At 36.9% G+C, this 17,960-nt stretch overlaps 1 protein-coding gene across 3 annotated transcripts in view; it reads right to left on the bottom strand.

Moving 5' to 3' along the window:
- Positions 1 to 17,304, bottom strand: part of TAF15 (TATA-box binding protein associated factor 15) — a 29,108-nt gene extending 11,804 nt beyond the window's left edge. The window contains exons 1-8 of one of the 3 annotated variants that reach the window (XM_045490537.1): positions 17,176 to 17,304; positions 10,712 to 10,751; positions 9,182 to 9,233; positions 9,011 to 9,095; positions 8,826 to 8,928; positions 6,468 to 6,661; positions 5,298 to 5,418; positions 4,012 to 4,056 (exon numbers count right to left, since the gene is read on the bottom strand). In XM_045490537.1, coding sequence (XP_045346493.1) covers positions 4,012 to 4,056; positions 5,298 to 5,418; positions 6,468 to 6,661; positions 8,826 to 8,928; positions 9,011 to 9,095; positions 9,182 to 9,233; positions 10,712 to 10,751; positions 17,176 to 17,182 — 647 coding nt within the window. In that variant the 5' untranslated portion in view covers positions 17,183 to 17,304. The remainder of the gene's footprint in view (positions 1 to 4,011; positions 4,057 to 5,297; positions 5,419 to 6,467; positions 6,662 to 8,825; positions 8,929 to 9,010; positions 9,096 to 9,181; positions 9,234 to 10,711; positions 10,752 to 17,175) is intronic. The other 2 variants (XM_045490538.1, XM_045490539.1) reach the window with 2 other exon arrangements.
- Between the last annotated feature and the right edge of the window lie 656 nt (positions 17,305 to 17,960).

Here is a 17,960-nt window from a genome sequence, read left to right as displayed (position 1 = left end):
TCTCAAAACTAAATAAAAACATTAAAAAAGTGATATTTGAATAGGTTTATTATTTCCTGTTTCTCCAGAGAATGACATTTTAACTTAAGTCACATATACTGAGCATTTCCTTTGAAAATACAGCAGCTGCTTAAGATTTCAACACAATGGCCATAAATATGAAAACATCATAGTCCGTTTGAGAAAGTACTAGTCTTGGGGCGCCTGGGTGGCGCAGTCGGTTAAGCGTCCGACTTCAGCCAGGTCACGATCTCGCGGTCCGTGAGTTCGAGCCCCGTGTCAGGCTCTGAGCTGATGGCTCAGAGCCTGGAGCCTGTTTCTGATTCTGTGTCTCCCTCTCTCTCTGCCCCTCCCCTGTTCACGCTCTGTCTCTCTCTGTCCCAAAAATAAATAAACGTTGAGAAAGTACTAGTCTTCAAACTAAGAGACTCAGGATACAGTCTTTACTATCACTGATCAATCTTGAAAAATCAGACAAATCCGTAATTCTCCTAGGCTTCAGTATCCTCCTTCACAAAATAAGAGTTCTTACATCCTTGCTGCTACTCAAAGGGTGTTCCAGGGAAGAACAGTATAGGCAGAGCCTGGGAACATCTTAGAAGAGCAGCATCTCAGGCCTCACCTCATACCTACTGAATTATAATCTGCATTTTAATAAGATCCCCAAGGAATTCACATGTAAAGTTTGAGAAGCACCAGTCTAGCTGATCTAGAACTCTAGGTGAAGCTTTCTTTCAAGTTCAAATGTTTCAATCATTTTTCTCTTCACTTATTAAGAAATTCCATATTAACATATTCTATTACAATCCCTTATAAAGAAATGTATTATATTAAATATACTAAATAAACCTCAAATAGCACTAGAAGATGGGCCTGTGGTTAAGAATCTTTCAAACCTGTAGTCAAGTTTCAAGTCCCTTTTCCATATACTAAGTTAAGGCTTCACTAACCAATTAGGCCAATGAAGTTATGTGAAAATCTAAGCCAAGATGTTACCACAACAATTTTTCTTCCCAGAAAAAGCAGCAAACTTGTACACATAAAGAATTCCTAAAGTAAAGATATATTAAGGTGAAGTAGTAGAGGTATTTAATGTAGAGTTTAGACACTCAAATTTATGGCTGAGCCCCCTGCATAAGAAAACCAACTGTATATTCTTGACTCAACTACAGAAATTGTCCCAAGTTCAAAACCACAATGAGCAGCCTACCCTAAGGCAGACTCTGAGGGTTCTTCCATTGTTACGGTATTACATATTTAGAGAAAATGGTCATTTAATTTCAGATGCTAGTCAAGAAAAAGTTCTTTAACAGAATCTCTACTCCAAATCTTTAATTTAAAAAAAATCTAGGGGCGCCCGGGTGGCTCAGTCAGTTAAACGTCCGACTTTGACTCAGATCATGATCTCGCAGTCCATGAGTTCAAGCCCCACCTCGGGCTCTGTGCTGACAGCTCAGAGCCTGAAGCCTGCTTCAGATTCTGTGTTTCCCTTTCTGTCTGCCCCTCCCCCACTCACACTCTGTGTGTCTCTCAAAAATAAACATTAAAAAAAAAATCTAAATATATCTATTCAAAGACTTAAACAGCCAAAAAGAAAAAGGACAATACAGAAAATTCTGTTCCCAGAAAATCCATTATCTAGAGAGAAAAAGGGACTTAGCTAAAATTTTTAAAAGATCAGTTAAAAACAAACAAACAAAAAAACAACCACTGTGCTTATACTTTCATAGTAGTAAATCCAAAATACAATTTTTTAGGTGTGAAGAAGACTAACACTAATTCCAAATGTAAATGACTGGATGGATTTAAATACCATTCTCAACACTAGATATATTTATGTTTTATTTCCTCCCATATCTTGTATTATGTGGTAAAAAAAAGGCTCTCTGGATTCAACATTTACCCACATTTCAGAAAGCCAATATATCTATGATTCTAGAGCTACACTGTCCAATACAGTATTCAATAGCCACCTGTGGCTAATAATCATTTGAAATGTGGACAGTCTAAACTGAAATGTAAATATAAAAAAAATAAACATTTAGATGCACTCTAAATACAAAAATACAAAATGGATTTCAAAGTCTTAGTATGAAAAAAGCAATGTATAACCTCCATAATTTTTGTACTGATTACATGATAAAGTATTTTGGGTATATTAGATTAAGTAAAATATATTATTAAAATTAATTACACCTGCTTACATTCTTTTAACATGCCTACTAAAAAATTTTAAATTACACAGGGCACCTGGATGGCTCAGTCAGTTAAGCGTCCAACTCCTGATTTCAGGTCAGGTCATGATATCATGATCCGTGAGATCAAGCCCCATGCCAGGCTCTGTGCTGATAGTGCAGAGCTGGCTTGAGATTCTCTCTCAAAATAAATAAACTTAAAAAAATTACATATGTGGCTCACATTTGTGACCCATATTACATTTCTATTGGGCAGTGCTATTCTAGACTATCACCTGAACATTTTAAAGGGAACTAATCAAAAATTCCTGTAAGACACTCAAAATTCAAGATGACTTTTTTTAAGCTTAAGATATTAAAGCCTGAAAAGAGTTACTTAATTTGATGACTTAATCATGAAAAACGGCAATCTATAAAGTTCTGGCAATTTTGCAATGCATTCACACAATGCTGAAGTTAAAAACACAGAGATCTTACAGCCTTAAGCTTCTAGTCCACTAAGTGATCAATTTTAAATGACAATTAGATATTCATTCTTTTTTTTTACTGCAACTGCTTTTTCAAGAAAAACACTGTTTCCTATAGTCCCTATAATTTTCACACATTTTCTTTCATATTTGGAAAGCTGACAGCTTTTTTGGTTTGTATTCTTCCTCTAGCCAAGCAATCATACAACCTGAGTCTAAGAATACCCCATCCTTTACAACATATCCCACCCTCACCCACAAACCATGCCCCTTCTTCTTTAAATATAAACCTAACTAATGCCAGATATTCTTCAAACAGCCCTGAAAGGATTGTATTTGCAACCTTGATGTAATTTTTTAAGATGATTAGAAACACAAATGGGAGTGTTGATGACGACTAACAAAAAATGTTTGGATATTTTTGGTACTTAAATGTAAAACCAAGTGTGAAAAAAAAATCCTGAAACTGGGCATTTTTACTCTAATTCAAAATACTTTATCCCTATAAATAAGCTAAAAAGCACATCTTGAGCAAGATATTGTAACACATGAAAATCACATGAACTTCAAATTTCCATATCCGTACATGAAGTTTTACTGGAACACAACCATGTTTATTTATATATTGTCTATGGCAGCTTTGGTGCTACAAGGGCAGAGGTAAGCAGTTACAACAGAAACCCAAAAAGCCTAAAATATTTACTACGTGGCCTTTCATATAAAAAATTTACCAACCCAATACAAAGAATAATCATCATCCACGTGGATTTCTAAAAAAGGCCCTTCATGAACATGCCATCTACTGGCTTGGGGGGGGGAGGGAGGGTATAGGTAACAACTGGACAAGACCCCCTCCCCCAATCCTACCATGAACTAGATCAGTATCATTTTACCTAAGATATAGTGGGCTTCTACATAAGATACTGTGTGAAGAGATTCTAAGCCTAAATACAATTTGAAAATCAAAAACTTAGTTCATGATGAAGTCTGGGCCAAAAATTATACTGAAATATGTTGCCAAGGAAATTATAAAGGTGATTAAAAATAGGACTCTCAAGTTGGTTATGGTATGGAGCTTCCCTCTTCTATTAAGAGGTTCATTCAAGGCCCTTTCAAATCTCTGATTCTAAGATGAGTCATCTCTCAAAGATGAAAATGTATTTTTAAAGATTTCCCTACCTGCCTCCTCCTGAAAAGTGGGATTCTACCATTTTCAGACACTGTCATAGTTTAATTTATAGCATACAGCTTCCTTATGAAGAAAATTAAACCTATGATATCCTGCAAAACATGTAGCATTCCAAAGAAGCCAATTATCTAAAACATATTAGCTGGAAAATTAAATATACCTGTTGGTTATCTTGTTTGGGATTCTGTTTGAGGTGAAAGGGAGGCTATTAGGTAGAAAGTAAGCACCATGTCACTTAACACTGTTCACTTACATCCACATGATGGCAGGCTGCTCACTTTGATAATGAAGAGCACACAACAACATATTTGTATATTGTAAACTGACTTTGGTTATCAATCAAAAGACTTAATGTTCAGTCTTATAAACGTTTACCAAGTAAGTTTAGGCTTTAGTTTTTCCATAATATCAATATACTGAATACTAAACACAGAGAAATACAAGTCAGTGACCAAACTCCTGGCTCACTTGAAGAAATAACAGTGCTGTATGTCTCTCAGGTCAGCTGAGGGGACAGACAGTCCCTAAGATGCAAAAGAGTGAACTGGTACTGATATATTATTAAGTGTCAGTTAACAGGCTACTAACAATTTCAATTCCCAAGGAACACAGTTATCTTTTAAGGCCTGTGTACTTTACACATGAATTTGCAACCTGAAAACCTCACCTGAGTGTCCTCAACAAATGTCAGTTATTTTTTCATTCTTGTTTTTAGGGCCAAAGTGCCAAATTTACAGATATATTTAAAAGTAATTTTAAAACCAACTCATAACATATACTAAAATTAAATACCAAAACCTGATAATACTAGCAATAGGGAAAAGGGAAGCTGGAAAAGAAAAGCTGAATTTAAAAGTCTTCTTTTCCACAGCTTAGTCTGAACAAAATACATAATGACAGGGAATGCTGCACTAATTATTCCAATAATTATTTACTAAAGAAGAGAGACCAAATAGTTTAATTACAAAAATCTTTCTCATTTGCCAACCCCACATTTATATTCTATCACCTAATATTTTCTCTTCCCAAGGGGATTCAAGATTAAGGAATAGCTTCTCTGCACTCCAATCTAAAATTAACTTACCTTTTATTTTTTACATATATTATACTTGGATTTCCCAGAGTCATCATTTAAAGGAGTTTAGACTCTATAGCTCTGGCAGGAAAAACATATTAAGTGGTTTAATCACAACCAAAATGGGAATGTTCTCCACTGGTGTTTAATATACACCACATAAACGAACTACTAACACAGCCTATCCTCAGGTAATTTATGTGACATCTGAAGACTGAAAATCAATTTTGAATTTCTGCCTTCTTCTCTAAAACATAATCTACTTAAGCCTCTTAAATCAGATGCTGGAATCAAACCAGCTAAGTAAAGCCACAAAAATTTTAAAAAATTAAAGAGAGAAGAAATGTAGGCACCTATACCTAAATACTTACCTTGATCCTGTCATAGGACCTCTTCCATCCTTGTCATATCCCCCACGCCCTCTACCTCCTCCCTGTGACCCGCCATATCCTCTATTATCTTCTCCATACCTACTCACATCACGACGGTCATCTACAAAAAAATAATAATAATAATATACACATGAATAAATAACCATGGGTCATTTCTGACAAAGGCTTCCCATAACATAATCTTGAATGGCTCTTTAGGTTATACATTATATTCTTTGGAATATGGCACATATATACAGAATTCAAATGCAAGCCATCAAAAAAACGTCTGGAATTAAATGTGTTTGGGAATTGTATCTGTGTCAAATTCCGTCCTGCTACGTAGTCAGATAACAAAATGGTGACATGGATATCACCATTTGATGTGATGGTGATGAGGAATAGCTAAAGTGCAACATTAGGTACAGAATCTTAATAAATTAGATGAAAAGCATAACCCTAATCTTAAAAAGTTATTTCTTCACCTCAAAAATACTTAAATGTAAATCAAGCAGGGACAAGAAATAAAGATTTTAAAACTGAGACATATTCAGTGAATATGTTCACTGAAGATATTCAGTGAATAAGCTTCCACTTTTACTCATTTGCTTATTTATTCAATTATTCAACAAATATATATTAAGCACTTACTATGAACCAGGCTCTATAGTAGGTAATGAAGGTACAAATGAGTAAGACAGGACTTGTGCCCTTGAAACATGGACAAATTCCTAAATATCAGTGGTATAGTCTAAGTGCTACAGGAAAACAAGCGAAAGAAGGGCTGGTCCTTCTTAAATGAGGTGAGAGAAGGTTAATTACTGGTGATTAGTTTCTCTATATCAGGTATACCTGATAGGTAGTTTCTCTATATCAGGTATACCACCACTACCAAAACAATGGTAGCAGCAACACTGTCAAATGATCAAAGTTAACTGACACAACAAAGGAAATTCAGGTAATCAATCATCAAAAAGTCATATGACCATTTGGGAGTTTCTGAGAAATTCAGAAATGGAAATCCAATAGACTAGTTTTAATGGCCATAAGAAAGAAGAACATATATTCAAGGTCACTCTGAATTTATACAAACAACTAAAATCCTGTAGGTCTTTTAATCCAGAACTCAATGTAATTCTGAGACGAAAAAAGAAAAATAATATATCATACCTTGTGTGTGGTGGCTGTAATTCTCTCTTTGTGAATGATAGGACTGCTGGTTTTGATTATAGGAATCATGCTGCTGACCATAATTTGACTGCTCATCATATGAACCTTGATGTTGATCATAGCCTGACTGCTGGTCATACGAATCTTGTTGACCATAGTCTGACTGGTCATACGGAGGTGCTCTTCCACCTTGGCTAAACAGAAATCAAGAATTGGAAATTTATAGAAGGATTATGTTCACTGTAGCAAGTTGACTGAGACTGACAGAAGGGGCCTGACCAGCTAGACCTCAACCATATTTAATACTACTTTCTGATGCAAAGGATTTAGTTCTTTTATCTACAAAATCTCCTTATCACCAGTGGAATGGCCTTCAAACCAATTGCACTATCACTGAAGAAATCCCACATTATGAGGAAAACCACATGCACCTCTGAAAACACTGGTAAAGCAAAAAATCACTATGCCTCTTACCATCTCCTTGAATTTAAAAAAATTAAAGGTGCCACAAAGTACAGTAATATGTCTCTAACAAATATATCACAAGTGCTGAGTCCTTTTAACAGTTACACTAAAAAGCTCTGCCATTTAACAACGTTATCTCATAATATTTGGGGGACTATTCTCTTCACTTGATAGCCAAAAGGCCAACAAGCGATGGGGGGCGGGGGGGGGGGGGACTATTCTCTTATAATTATCTTTACAACCTATATTACATTCTCCTAAATATCTTCAATGATAGCTTTCAGATTTTTAGAGGAAGGAACTTGCTTTGTGATGCCATTTTTTTTTTTTTTTTTTTTTACACCTGAAAATACTCTACCAAATAATGAGACTACTTTCTTATTATCTCTGGCAATTCAAAAAGAAATTTCTAGGTATGTTCTGAGCAACAGGACTATTAATTACCTGTTCTCAGGATGGGGATGTTAAAAGGAACGTTTAAATTGGATTTGAGTTCTAATGTTTACTTTTACAAAAAGGGAACAAAAAATCTCATAACTTAATAGTCACATCTTATTCTGCATCAGATGAGAAGAATCTAATAAAGATCAGTATGTTCCCCCAACTCTGTACCCAAAGCACATCACATCAACAGTCAGAACCCTAGTGCTTCATCTTTTTTTTTTTAATTTATTGATTTTGAGAGAGAGAGTGAACGGGAAAGGCAGAGAGGAGAGAGAGAGAATCCCAAGCAGCCTCCATGCTGTCAGCAAAGAACCCGACGTGGGGCTTGACCCCCCAAACCATGAGATCATGAACTGAGCCAAATTCAAGACACTTATCTGACTGAGCCACCCCGGTGCACCTAGCACTTCCCATTAAAACGGTGGTCAGACCAAATCTAACACATTTCTTTGGTTTGCATTTACATGTTACGCTTCCAAAAATGCATCCTTTTAAAGGATTCTTCTAAATTTAAAACTAACCAACAGGGGTTGAAGAGATCTTCCTTCTACTCTATTTTTCTACTTTTCAAAACACTTTCATATCTATAACACTGACAATGCAACCTCATAAATCTTTCCCCAATGTTTTTATTTAACTGAATTTCACTTAGAATAATTTTTTTCACTGCAGAGAGAATACTAGTAAGCTCAGTTTTTGCCTCATTTTTCAGCTATGTAACTTAACAGGTTACATAATCTTAATAACTTCTCTTTACCTCTGCAAAATGGGGATAATTACTGACACTATGTCATAGTGGTTAAGGATAAATTAAGGAATGCAAAAGCATTTTAGAAAATGTAAAGCACAATAAAAAAAAATTAAGTTGCTATCACTAAAATTAGTAATAAGAACAGCCTCCTCTCATCTGAAACTTAAAAACTATAAAACCAAACCCCCCCCCCCAAAAAAATACTTAAACCTGTAAACTTGCTGGTATGTATTTACCTACCTATATTAATAAAATATATTTAGAGTATCTGAAATATGTGGATAGGTTTTGGCACTTTTTAAATATTTTTGTCCCTAAAAAGGTAATAAAGGTAATACATTAAAATGGCTAAAAAATAAAATGGAAATAAAAGTAAGCACTGAGAAGTGTCCTTTTATAGCTAGGTTTTTATTTAATCTCAGGTATAAAGCAGAGGTCAAAATTTTCCTTTTTAACATTTAAATCATGTGCATTTACATACACCTCAACAGTAATTTTACAAATAACCACATCATAAGAATCAAATGACATTGGTGACAATTTCCACATTTATAACACAAAACTATGAAATTCATACTTCATCAAAACTTTTCTGAAAAAATGTTTAAAGCTAGGAATTTGATGGCAAAGTCTATTTAATACCCGAAGTGTTATTTCCACTGCCCGACATAATCTCAGTGCCTTTACTGTTTCCTTACCCTCCTGATGATTCCGTGTTTTGCTGTCCCTGGTTATTATAAGACTGCTGGCCATATGAGCTCTGCTTTTGATTCTCATAACCACTGTAGGACTGTGAATAACCTAAGGTTGGATGGATATACCATTTAGTAAATGATCTGATTTTTAAATTTCTAAAATAGCAAATTTAACAAACAAGTCTAACCTGATTGGCTTTGTCCATAGCTGGAGTAGCCGCCATAGTTCTGTCCATATGAGGTATCAGTAGTTTGTCCATAGCCAGAATAGCTCTGAAATTTAGGTAAATACAAGTTTCATCACCTACTTAAAATAAGAATAATTATTTATGAAACACATAATTTATATTTTAACCTACTTGTGGTGCTTGTCCATAACCTTGGTTGCCTTGATTTCCATAGGAAGAATAACTGTAAAAGAAAAATGTACTATTTGAAAGAGATGTGCTAGAATTTTAAAAGCTTAAAAACAAAAACCAAAAAAAGCCCTATCTTCATTTTCAACTTTCAACTCCATACAAGCTTTTCTTCTGAGAAATTGTCAATCTGCCTCCTAGAGTCTAAATTTAAAGGTGGTGACCAAACAGTGTAAAGACATAAATGAAGTCACTCCCAGGCCTCCTGAATGCCAAACAAGCACCAAAAGTTTCACTCTAACAATATCCCACAAATAAAACTTCACTAGAGCTAGAAAATCTCAAGAGAATTATACCTGCGTGTGGGAGTGACTACATGGAAGCAAAACCCATAATATCTGAAGCAGAAAAATGAGGACTTTTTTAGTGCTTTCATCAAACTAGCTATGTTTTTACAGGTTAATTTCTTCCTACCATCTGCCTTAAATCTGCCTTTATCTTCCTAGAAAAGGCACCATAGGCACTAAAAGTCCAATTTTTGTGCCTCGGTAGAGACATGTGTATCTTCTGAGTCTTATCACTGAATGAAATTATATTGTGTCATTGCACAGCCTAGCATATAGTTCATAGACTGAATAAATGTACCTTCCTCAGAACTGAATTTTCTTCAATTTTATAGCATGTAAACCCTAACAAGTCAGAAACAAACTTTCTGAATATATGCCTGCCAAAATAAGATAAAATATTTGCCAAAAAAAAAAAAACACCTTATTATTCTAGAACTATCAAATACTAACACAATTTTACTTTATAAAATACATTTCAGTGAATAAACATTTGCTAGTTGCCTACTATAAGGTTAGCACTATCTTAGGAGAATAAAAAAGTCAAACTAGTTTTGTTTTCATGGAGCTTAAAACCTGACGACAGAAGATACCTGAGATGCTATTCTGAGTATCTCACATTGAGCTGCAAAACATTTATAGTGCAAGATGAAGACTGTGTTCCTGGCAAGTAAAAGAACCCTACTGCATGTATATGGTCACATAAAAACAGACTTTTCTTTTTACTGTGAGCACGGTAAGAAGTCTTTTTAAAATGCTAAGCATTTCTATTATAGTGCTTCAAGAAAATCTGCTCTGAAAAAAATATTAGCATTTTATACAACCAAAAACTGAAATGCTTTCTCTAAAAACTTGTAATATTGGTTGAATTGTTTAAATCCTTTTAAGGACTTAAGAAACTACTTTTTAAAAATTTCCTAAAGAAAACAATCTTTAAAATACCTATGAGATTTGTCTTAATTTCTAGGGGGTATCTGAATTTACTGATTCAAACAGGCTTTTTTTTTAAAAAAAGGAAAAATTGTTTTAGTATGTATGTACACAGTCCGACTCTTTTCCTTGACAAGCTAATATTTAACTCTTTTAGAAATCCAGATACCAAATCTCAAAAGGAAACCCTAACTAAATTCATCTTTTTTTTCTGAGTTCTACTCTTACATGGTATTATTAAAATATACGTATACTTTACCTTTGCTGCTCACCCCCAGACTGCCCGTAACTTCCAGAATCTAAAACACATAAAAAGAATTTTAAATCTTATTTAAAATTATTCTTCCCTCAAAGGCTGAGTTTAGCTCTTATAGAAGAAATGTGATAAGAAAATGTCATAAATATTAACTACAGAAGGAAAACTATTTAAAAATACTGTGGAAAGATTTGTTTACATCTTTGAAAACAACTACTCTACAAATGTGTCCTGACGGTCACAAGAACCAAGCAAACAAATGTAAATCAGTGAAAAATCCATCCTTTTAACAAAAACTCAAAGCTCAAGCTATCTTTGTGTACAAAAAGACATCTACTGAAACTAACCAAGACCAAATGGGGGCAGGGGAAGACACACACTCTGACGAGATAAATCCCCAGGATTACACTGACTTGCATATCCTCACCAGCCCAACATATATACCTTTCCCCTGTATTAGACTGCTCTGGCTGTCAGCAGCAACAAACAGATCTCCGACAAAAGCAGCTAAGTTAGTTGTTTATCCTCAACTTTACCAAGCTTTCAGGGACTTGGCCAATCAGTATACCAACTCAGCAATACCTACTTCCAGCTTCCTTTTTGGCAACAAAAGATACCAAGGAAGGCATGAATTAAGTACGGCAAAAAAAAAATTTTTTTGAACTATGAGCTTTTTCTTCATACTTCAAAATGTCAATTATATCATAAACTTTTGAAGAGGCTCTCTCCTTTAGGTTTCTACTCAGTGTCAAATTAATGACCGAAGTTTATTAGCGATGAATGAGTAATATTATATGAAATACTCTTTCAGCTGCAAAAAATGACTGTCTGAAACTGCTGACCATTAGGCACAACCTCATCTGATATGAAACAAAATCATTTGCTGTCAAACAGTTCTGAAAACCACCAGAAATCAAATCAGTAACTTTTTCATTCAATTCACATTAAGCTACAATATGAAAACATCAGATCTGCCACTTTTCTGTAGTAGAGATCTGCAATCAGGCTGAACAAATTACTTTTAAAATATTTATTGCTTTTAAATATTAATAGTTAATATTTTCATTTCAAGAATATTGAATGAAATCTTAACTACTTCTATGAATGTAAAAGACAGAAGGCTGAGATGAAAAAGAAAAAAACTGCATCACTACCACACCCATAATAAAATTATCAGACTTCTAGCTAATGACCAAATAAAATGCAAAAAGGACACAGAATCTAAATGGACCATAAAGAGATTAGATGCATCTACCAAATGAGAAATTAGCTTCAACCAAGTCAGAAACTGGAAAGGATTATGAAGGTGGTGGAATATATGAGTAAAACTGAAGTTACTCCAGGCATAAATGAAGCTTTAGCTTCAATTACATCCTAAGGCATGGATGTGGGTTCTCTCAATGACAGACCTGTTTATTAGCCTTTGGCTCAAGCAAAATTATAGAAGTACACAGCATATAGGTCATGTGACCCTGGTTCAAATCTAATGAGTCTATAATTTTAACCCAATCATTTCATTCCTCCGAAACTACAAATCTGACTTCTTTAGCTGGCTGACTTTAAAACTCTGGAAGATATAACATATTGACCAATAAACACAGCCTTTAGTATAAATACTTGAGTGAGAAAGTACAGATGTTTTACACTCATCAGAGAAAATGAGTTTCTTTATAGCATTTCAAACCACTACTCACTGAGTACTTGACACTTGAGCCCTGTGTCTAAATCCATGAATTATTTAGAAATGCTTTCATTTCCAAATGTATAGGGTTTTGATTCTCTGTTTTTGTCTAATTATATTCCATTGCGGCTAAAAAAGTATTTTCTGTATTATTCTTGGTACTTATTAGGATTTGCTGTTTGTTTTTCCCCTTGGTAAATACTTTACTTGCATAAATGGCCCTCATGTGCTTGAAAAGAACTGTGTATTAGCTAAATGTTGAATAAATTCTCTAAGTCTAGATATTTGTTGATTGTATCATTCATACCCTTCTTAACATTTGGTCTGCCTAATCTATTACACAGAAAGGTATGCTAGAAAACTTCCATCTGACCATAGATTTGTTAGGGTTTTTTTTGCTTTCTATATTTTGAGGTTATATTGTTAGCCACATAAAAGTACAGATTTATATATTCCTGATAAATTCCATTTTAACACTACATGAAGAGCATAATTAAAAATGTCCAAACTTTATTTTGACTGGTAACATACCTAAACAGCATCTTGCTTTTGGTGGGTGTTTGCCTGGTTAATCTTTTTCTGTCTCTATACCTCCAACATTCGTGTTTTAGGTGTATCATTTCTGAACATAACAGATCTTTTTTTCCCCCAATGTGAACTCTTTCGACTGGTGTTTTCATACTTTTACTATTTATTCCTACACACCTATATTGGATTTTTCTACCTACTAGGGTTTTCTTTCTCCTTTAACTCTTTTCCTGCCTCCTACTGGATTTTCTTTACTCCTTTTTCCTCTACTGCTTTAAAAGTTAAACATTCAACTGGGGCGCCTGGGTGGCGCAGTCGGTTGAGCGTCCGACTTCAGCCAGGTCACGATCTCGCGGTCTGTGAGTTCGAGCCCCGCGTCGGGCTCTGGGCTGATGGCTCAGAGCCTGGAGCCTGTTTCCGATTCTGTGTCTCCCTCTCTCTCTCTGCCCCTCCCCCGTTCATGCTCTGTCTCTCTCTGTCCCAAAAATAAATAAACGCTGAAAAAAAAAAAAATTAAAAAAAAAAATAAAAAAAAAAGTTAAACATTCAATTTGTTCTCAATAAGTTACCGTTCATAATTTAATGTTCAATTTTTAACATGCATTCTGGACAAACTTCACAATCTCCAACCTCTACTAGAATCTTAATACTATAATGGCAATCACAGACTTCACTTTTGCTTCCATTTAACGTCCAAATGTAATCATTTTAATCTTTGATGTTCCATACCATCAATATTTGCTTTTTATTTACTGTGTTTGCTTCTTGTATACTGTTTTTTGCATCCTGTTTCCCTTTTCTGGATTCACTAGTCCTTGGATCAGTTCATTTTCTGGCTTCTTAAAACTTTTAAGTGTACTACCATTTTCCTATTTACTGATATTTCATAATCTGCAATTTCACATCAACATATATCGTTATTAATTGGTTTTTATGTTCCATGCTTGGGACTACTGCTTTTTGTCCCAAAATATTCACCAATCTTGGAAAATTCCCAACTATAATAGTGATTCCTCGCCATGTTCTTAGCAGACACATTATACGCATATTAAATGACAGGACTTCTCAATCTGTTTCTTAATATTGTTTTTCATCTCTTCCTTCTGAACTGAATTGTGGGTAATTAGAGGTCTTCCACTTCACTAATTATTTCTTCTGCTAGATCTGCAATTCAACTTATGCATTATTTCTATTTCTAGAAGATATACTTGGTTCTTTTCATATCAGCATGGCCTTTCTTCAGAACGTCTTGGTCTTAAAGTTGACTCCTTTAGGTTTTTAATAATTTTAAGCATATTTGCTTTCAGATTACCTGCAGGGGTTCTAATTCCATTTGTCACAAACCATCATTTTGGTGAACTGTTTCAAGTTCTACAATTTTTTACTGTGAATTCATCTTTTGCAAGGCTTATTTTTTATAGAAGATTCCTGTGACCTATGCTGTGAAGTTTCCACCAAAAAAAAGCTTTTCGTTTGTTTCTACGAGGACCCCCAAAGTTATTACCAGCCCAGAACCAATTTTGGTTAATTTCTTGGCTTAAGTTTTCCTGGAGTCCCATACCTAGCTTAAACGTACACCCAAATTGTATGAAGCAGTTCCCAGGTTACAAGCTATCAGGACAGACTTTTTTTCATTCAGGGCCCAAACTTTGCTATCCGTTATGCTGATACAAAGTTTTTTTCTAGTTAATCCTTTCACTGAAGTCTTTCAAACATATACGTTACATGTAAGGTCTCAGTTCCCATTACTTGGCTCTAATGGTCTCAAGGCTCCATCTCCTACCCTTTAGTCACTTGGGTAATAAAACCCAAGTCTCTAAATGATGAGACCTACACCCTCCTCCTCTTCAGGGCAACCATCAAGTTAGCCATATCCGGCTTCTACTTCATTTCTGGCAGCTAGGTCTTGCCCTTTCTTTTTTTGTAAATTCTTGCATCTTTAAGTGTTTGTAGATAGAGGATTTTCAATTTATTTTGGTCTGCCATATACCAAAATAAGTACGCTAACTTTGTAATTTTTGTATAAGTGATATTAGATTCGATTCTAACTTGAAGATGTCAGATAATTCACACTTGTAAACAATATCCAAATGTCTGAGAGTCAGACTTACAGTATTTACAATTTTGACTTATTAACTATGTAAGCACTTTTATTTAATTTATAGGTCTGTCCTGTCAGGCATCTGGAGTGGTTGAGTTTGAAATGTTTAAAGGATTTAACTAAACTTAAAACAATTAGCTGGTTAGGGGGAATTTACTGTTAAATTTATTAACTGAAACGTTCACCAAAAAACAAGTCAAAAGCATTATTCTCATTTTTATACAAAGTCAAAAGTATTTTTGTACATGTTTTACAAAATGTATAAACAGCATAGAACACTAAGTAGAACTTAAAGATTCTAGCTTTAATGGACTTAACTTAAAAACAATTATTATAAAGTTTTCACATGTGAAAGCCAATCTTGTATTTAAAAAAACTTAAATTACACAGTGACAAATGTCTAGTGTCTTGGTACTTTGAAGATCAGTACTAATGGATAAACTAGCTTTCACACTAATATGACACACTTAAATCCTGGATTTTACAGATGGTAAGTAACCTCTAAAATTTAATTTTCCACAAAAGCTACCCAGTCCTATAAAAATGTCATTGTTTTATACCAATAAAAATGTTAAAAATCAAGACACACCATTAGTTTTTAATGTTCATTGAAATGGTAAATTTCCCCATGAGGGTAGGAGAATCTTTTTATTTATTTTTTAATCATACATGGGTTACACATCTCCTAAGGGTATACTTCTACATACTTCTGTGGAGCTTTACCAGATTTCATCCCAAATTCTGCACCTGGTAAAAGACGTACTTACTTTGGAGTAAGAAATTCTTGTTTGAGCAAGGATTAAATAGAAATTGAAAGAGGCAAGAATCCTGTGCAGTTAACAGCCTCTTCCATCAGATAGGCGCCCCTTTCCACAAAAGCTCAATATTCAGGCTTAATGTCAATGTCAATCTAAGGAATGTTTCTTATCCTGTCCAACCATTCTTGCAAATTTGGTCTCATCTCCACCTACTCGCTTTTTGTCACACGTTTCCATCCTTTTGCAAAACTGTGTTACTGGGGGATTTCGTGTATGTTTTAAGGCTCTCCCTTAGACCATGTAAAAGACTGCGCCAGCAGTCACTTTCATCCCAATCAGATGGCTTCAAAGAAATGTTCTGCTTTTCCATGTGAAACGTGAGCTCTCCTGATGGTTTCTAGCAAGTGGATGGCTGGGTCTTTGCAGCCTGTAAGGTACCCTAACAGAGGACCTTGTGTGGTGAGCCAAGACTGCTACATCTAGAGAACATTCGTGTTCCAGACTTTACAGCAGGATCTCAACGGACTATCCCGAAGAGATCAGTGCCTTTTTCTTTCTCTTCCACACAACGATGGGGGTGGGGGAGGTGGGAGGGGGTGGGGGGGAGGCGGGGTGCTCTATCAATTTAAATGCTTCGTGTAAGACTGCCTTTCCTCTGGTCTGCATGTGTTAAGGTAAATGCCACATGTACCTACAGGAGTCTATCCAGAATAGAAAAGGCTCACTTTCAGGCTCTTGCAGGAGATAAACAACTGGAGAAGGGAGAAGAACGACAGCAGGGTGAGGAGGAAGCTGAATTATATGCAAACACCCCCGTTCGAATCCGGGTGGTTACGGTAGAGGGAATGACGAGAAGGAGGATTTCGTGCAAGGCAACGTCCTTTCAAAGGGCTCCCAGAGCGTCAAGACCCCCACCTGATGAATGGGTGAGTCAGGAAGGCCCAGCTCCACTTCACAGATGGGGAAACTGAGGTACGAGGCGGCGAGACGACTGGCCCGAGGCCTCGCTGAAAGATCTGAGGCGGAGCGGAGAACCAGAAGCACCGATTCTCTCAGGCGGATGCTCTAATCACGGGCTCCCCCCGCCCCTGTGATGGCGTAGACGGCCTCCGCCCCCCCAACTCACACACCCTCCCCGGGAGGGGCACGTCTCCTCAGCTTCCAAGGACAGGGTCAAAAAAGAGGGGCCCGAAGCGCTCCCGCCGTGATTTGCAGACGGAGAGCGTTGGGAGCGTGCGTCCCTTCAGTCCAACATGGCGGCGGCCGCGGCCGCCCCCCCACCCAAGCCTCCCTCAGGGCCGGAGGCTCTCCCTCGGGGCCCTCCGGTGGGCGGGAAGACGTCCCAACCCCGCCAGGTCCCTTCTCGCCGCTGCCGCTGCTCGCTGAAGGAGTCACCTACCCGACATGACTAACGGCCGCAGCGCGGAGCCCCCAGAGCCCGCCGAGAACAAGGAATACGAGAGCCAGGCGGCGCGGCGGCCGGAGCTGTACTGAGGGCGGCGCGGCGGGATGAGCCCGACTGCGGGGCCTCGGCAGCCAATCAGAGGGCAGTGGGCGGTACCACAGCGCCAGGGCGCGAGGGGTGGTTCTGTACGAGTACCAGCCTCCTAGCCCTGAGGACTTCACAATGCCTCTCCGTCCTCCCCTCCGCGAACGGTACCATTATTGAGAGGGAATTGAGAAGAGAAAGTACCAATGCCGCGAATAGCATGGGGGAGGAAGTTAGATCTTGTCTCTCCCTCCCACCTTTAGTGCCGTTTCTCACTTTGATTGCACCCGACAGAATTCGAGGTTAGGAAGCGAAAGAGGGGAGACTTTATAAACACAGACTATTTGGTTAGAGAAAGCCTTTCTTCCCCTAAGATTTCGAATGGTATGCCCTAGTTCGCTCCTCTTTGGTTGCAGGCAGCTGGAGCCACCTCGGGGCGTTCTGTGTCGCCGAGCTCGGGGACGGAAAGTCGTGAGCGCCTCCAGGTCTAACTACCTTGTCAAGTAAAACACGGACTACAAGGCTGATACTGGAATAAACGTGTGCATTAAAACGAAAGCACACACACACCTGGTCCTGAGAATGTGGCGGGGTGGGAGGTAGAGCCTTACTATTCGGGGCTGTTATAATTGGCTAACTCTATCAGGCACCTTACATCATCTCATTTAATTCTCACAACACACTGATGAAATCCT

The sequence above is a fragment of the Leopardus geoffroyi genome, chromosome E1, assembly GCF_018350155.1.
Source record: "Leopardus geoffroyi isolate Oge1 chromosome E1, O.geoffroyi_Oge1_pat1.0, whole genome shotgun sequence".
NCBI lineage: Eukaryota > Metazoa > Chordata > Mammalia > Carnivora > Felidae > Leopardus > Leopardus geoffroyi.
This window is presented reverse-complemented; position numbering and strand designations above follow the sequence as displayed.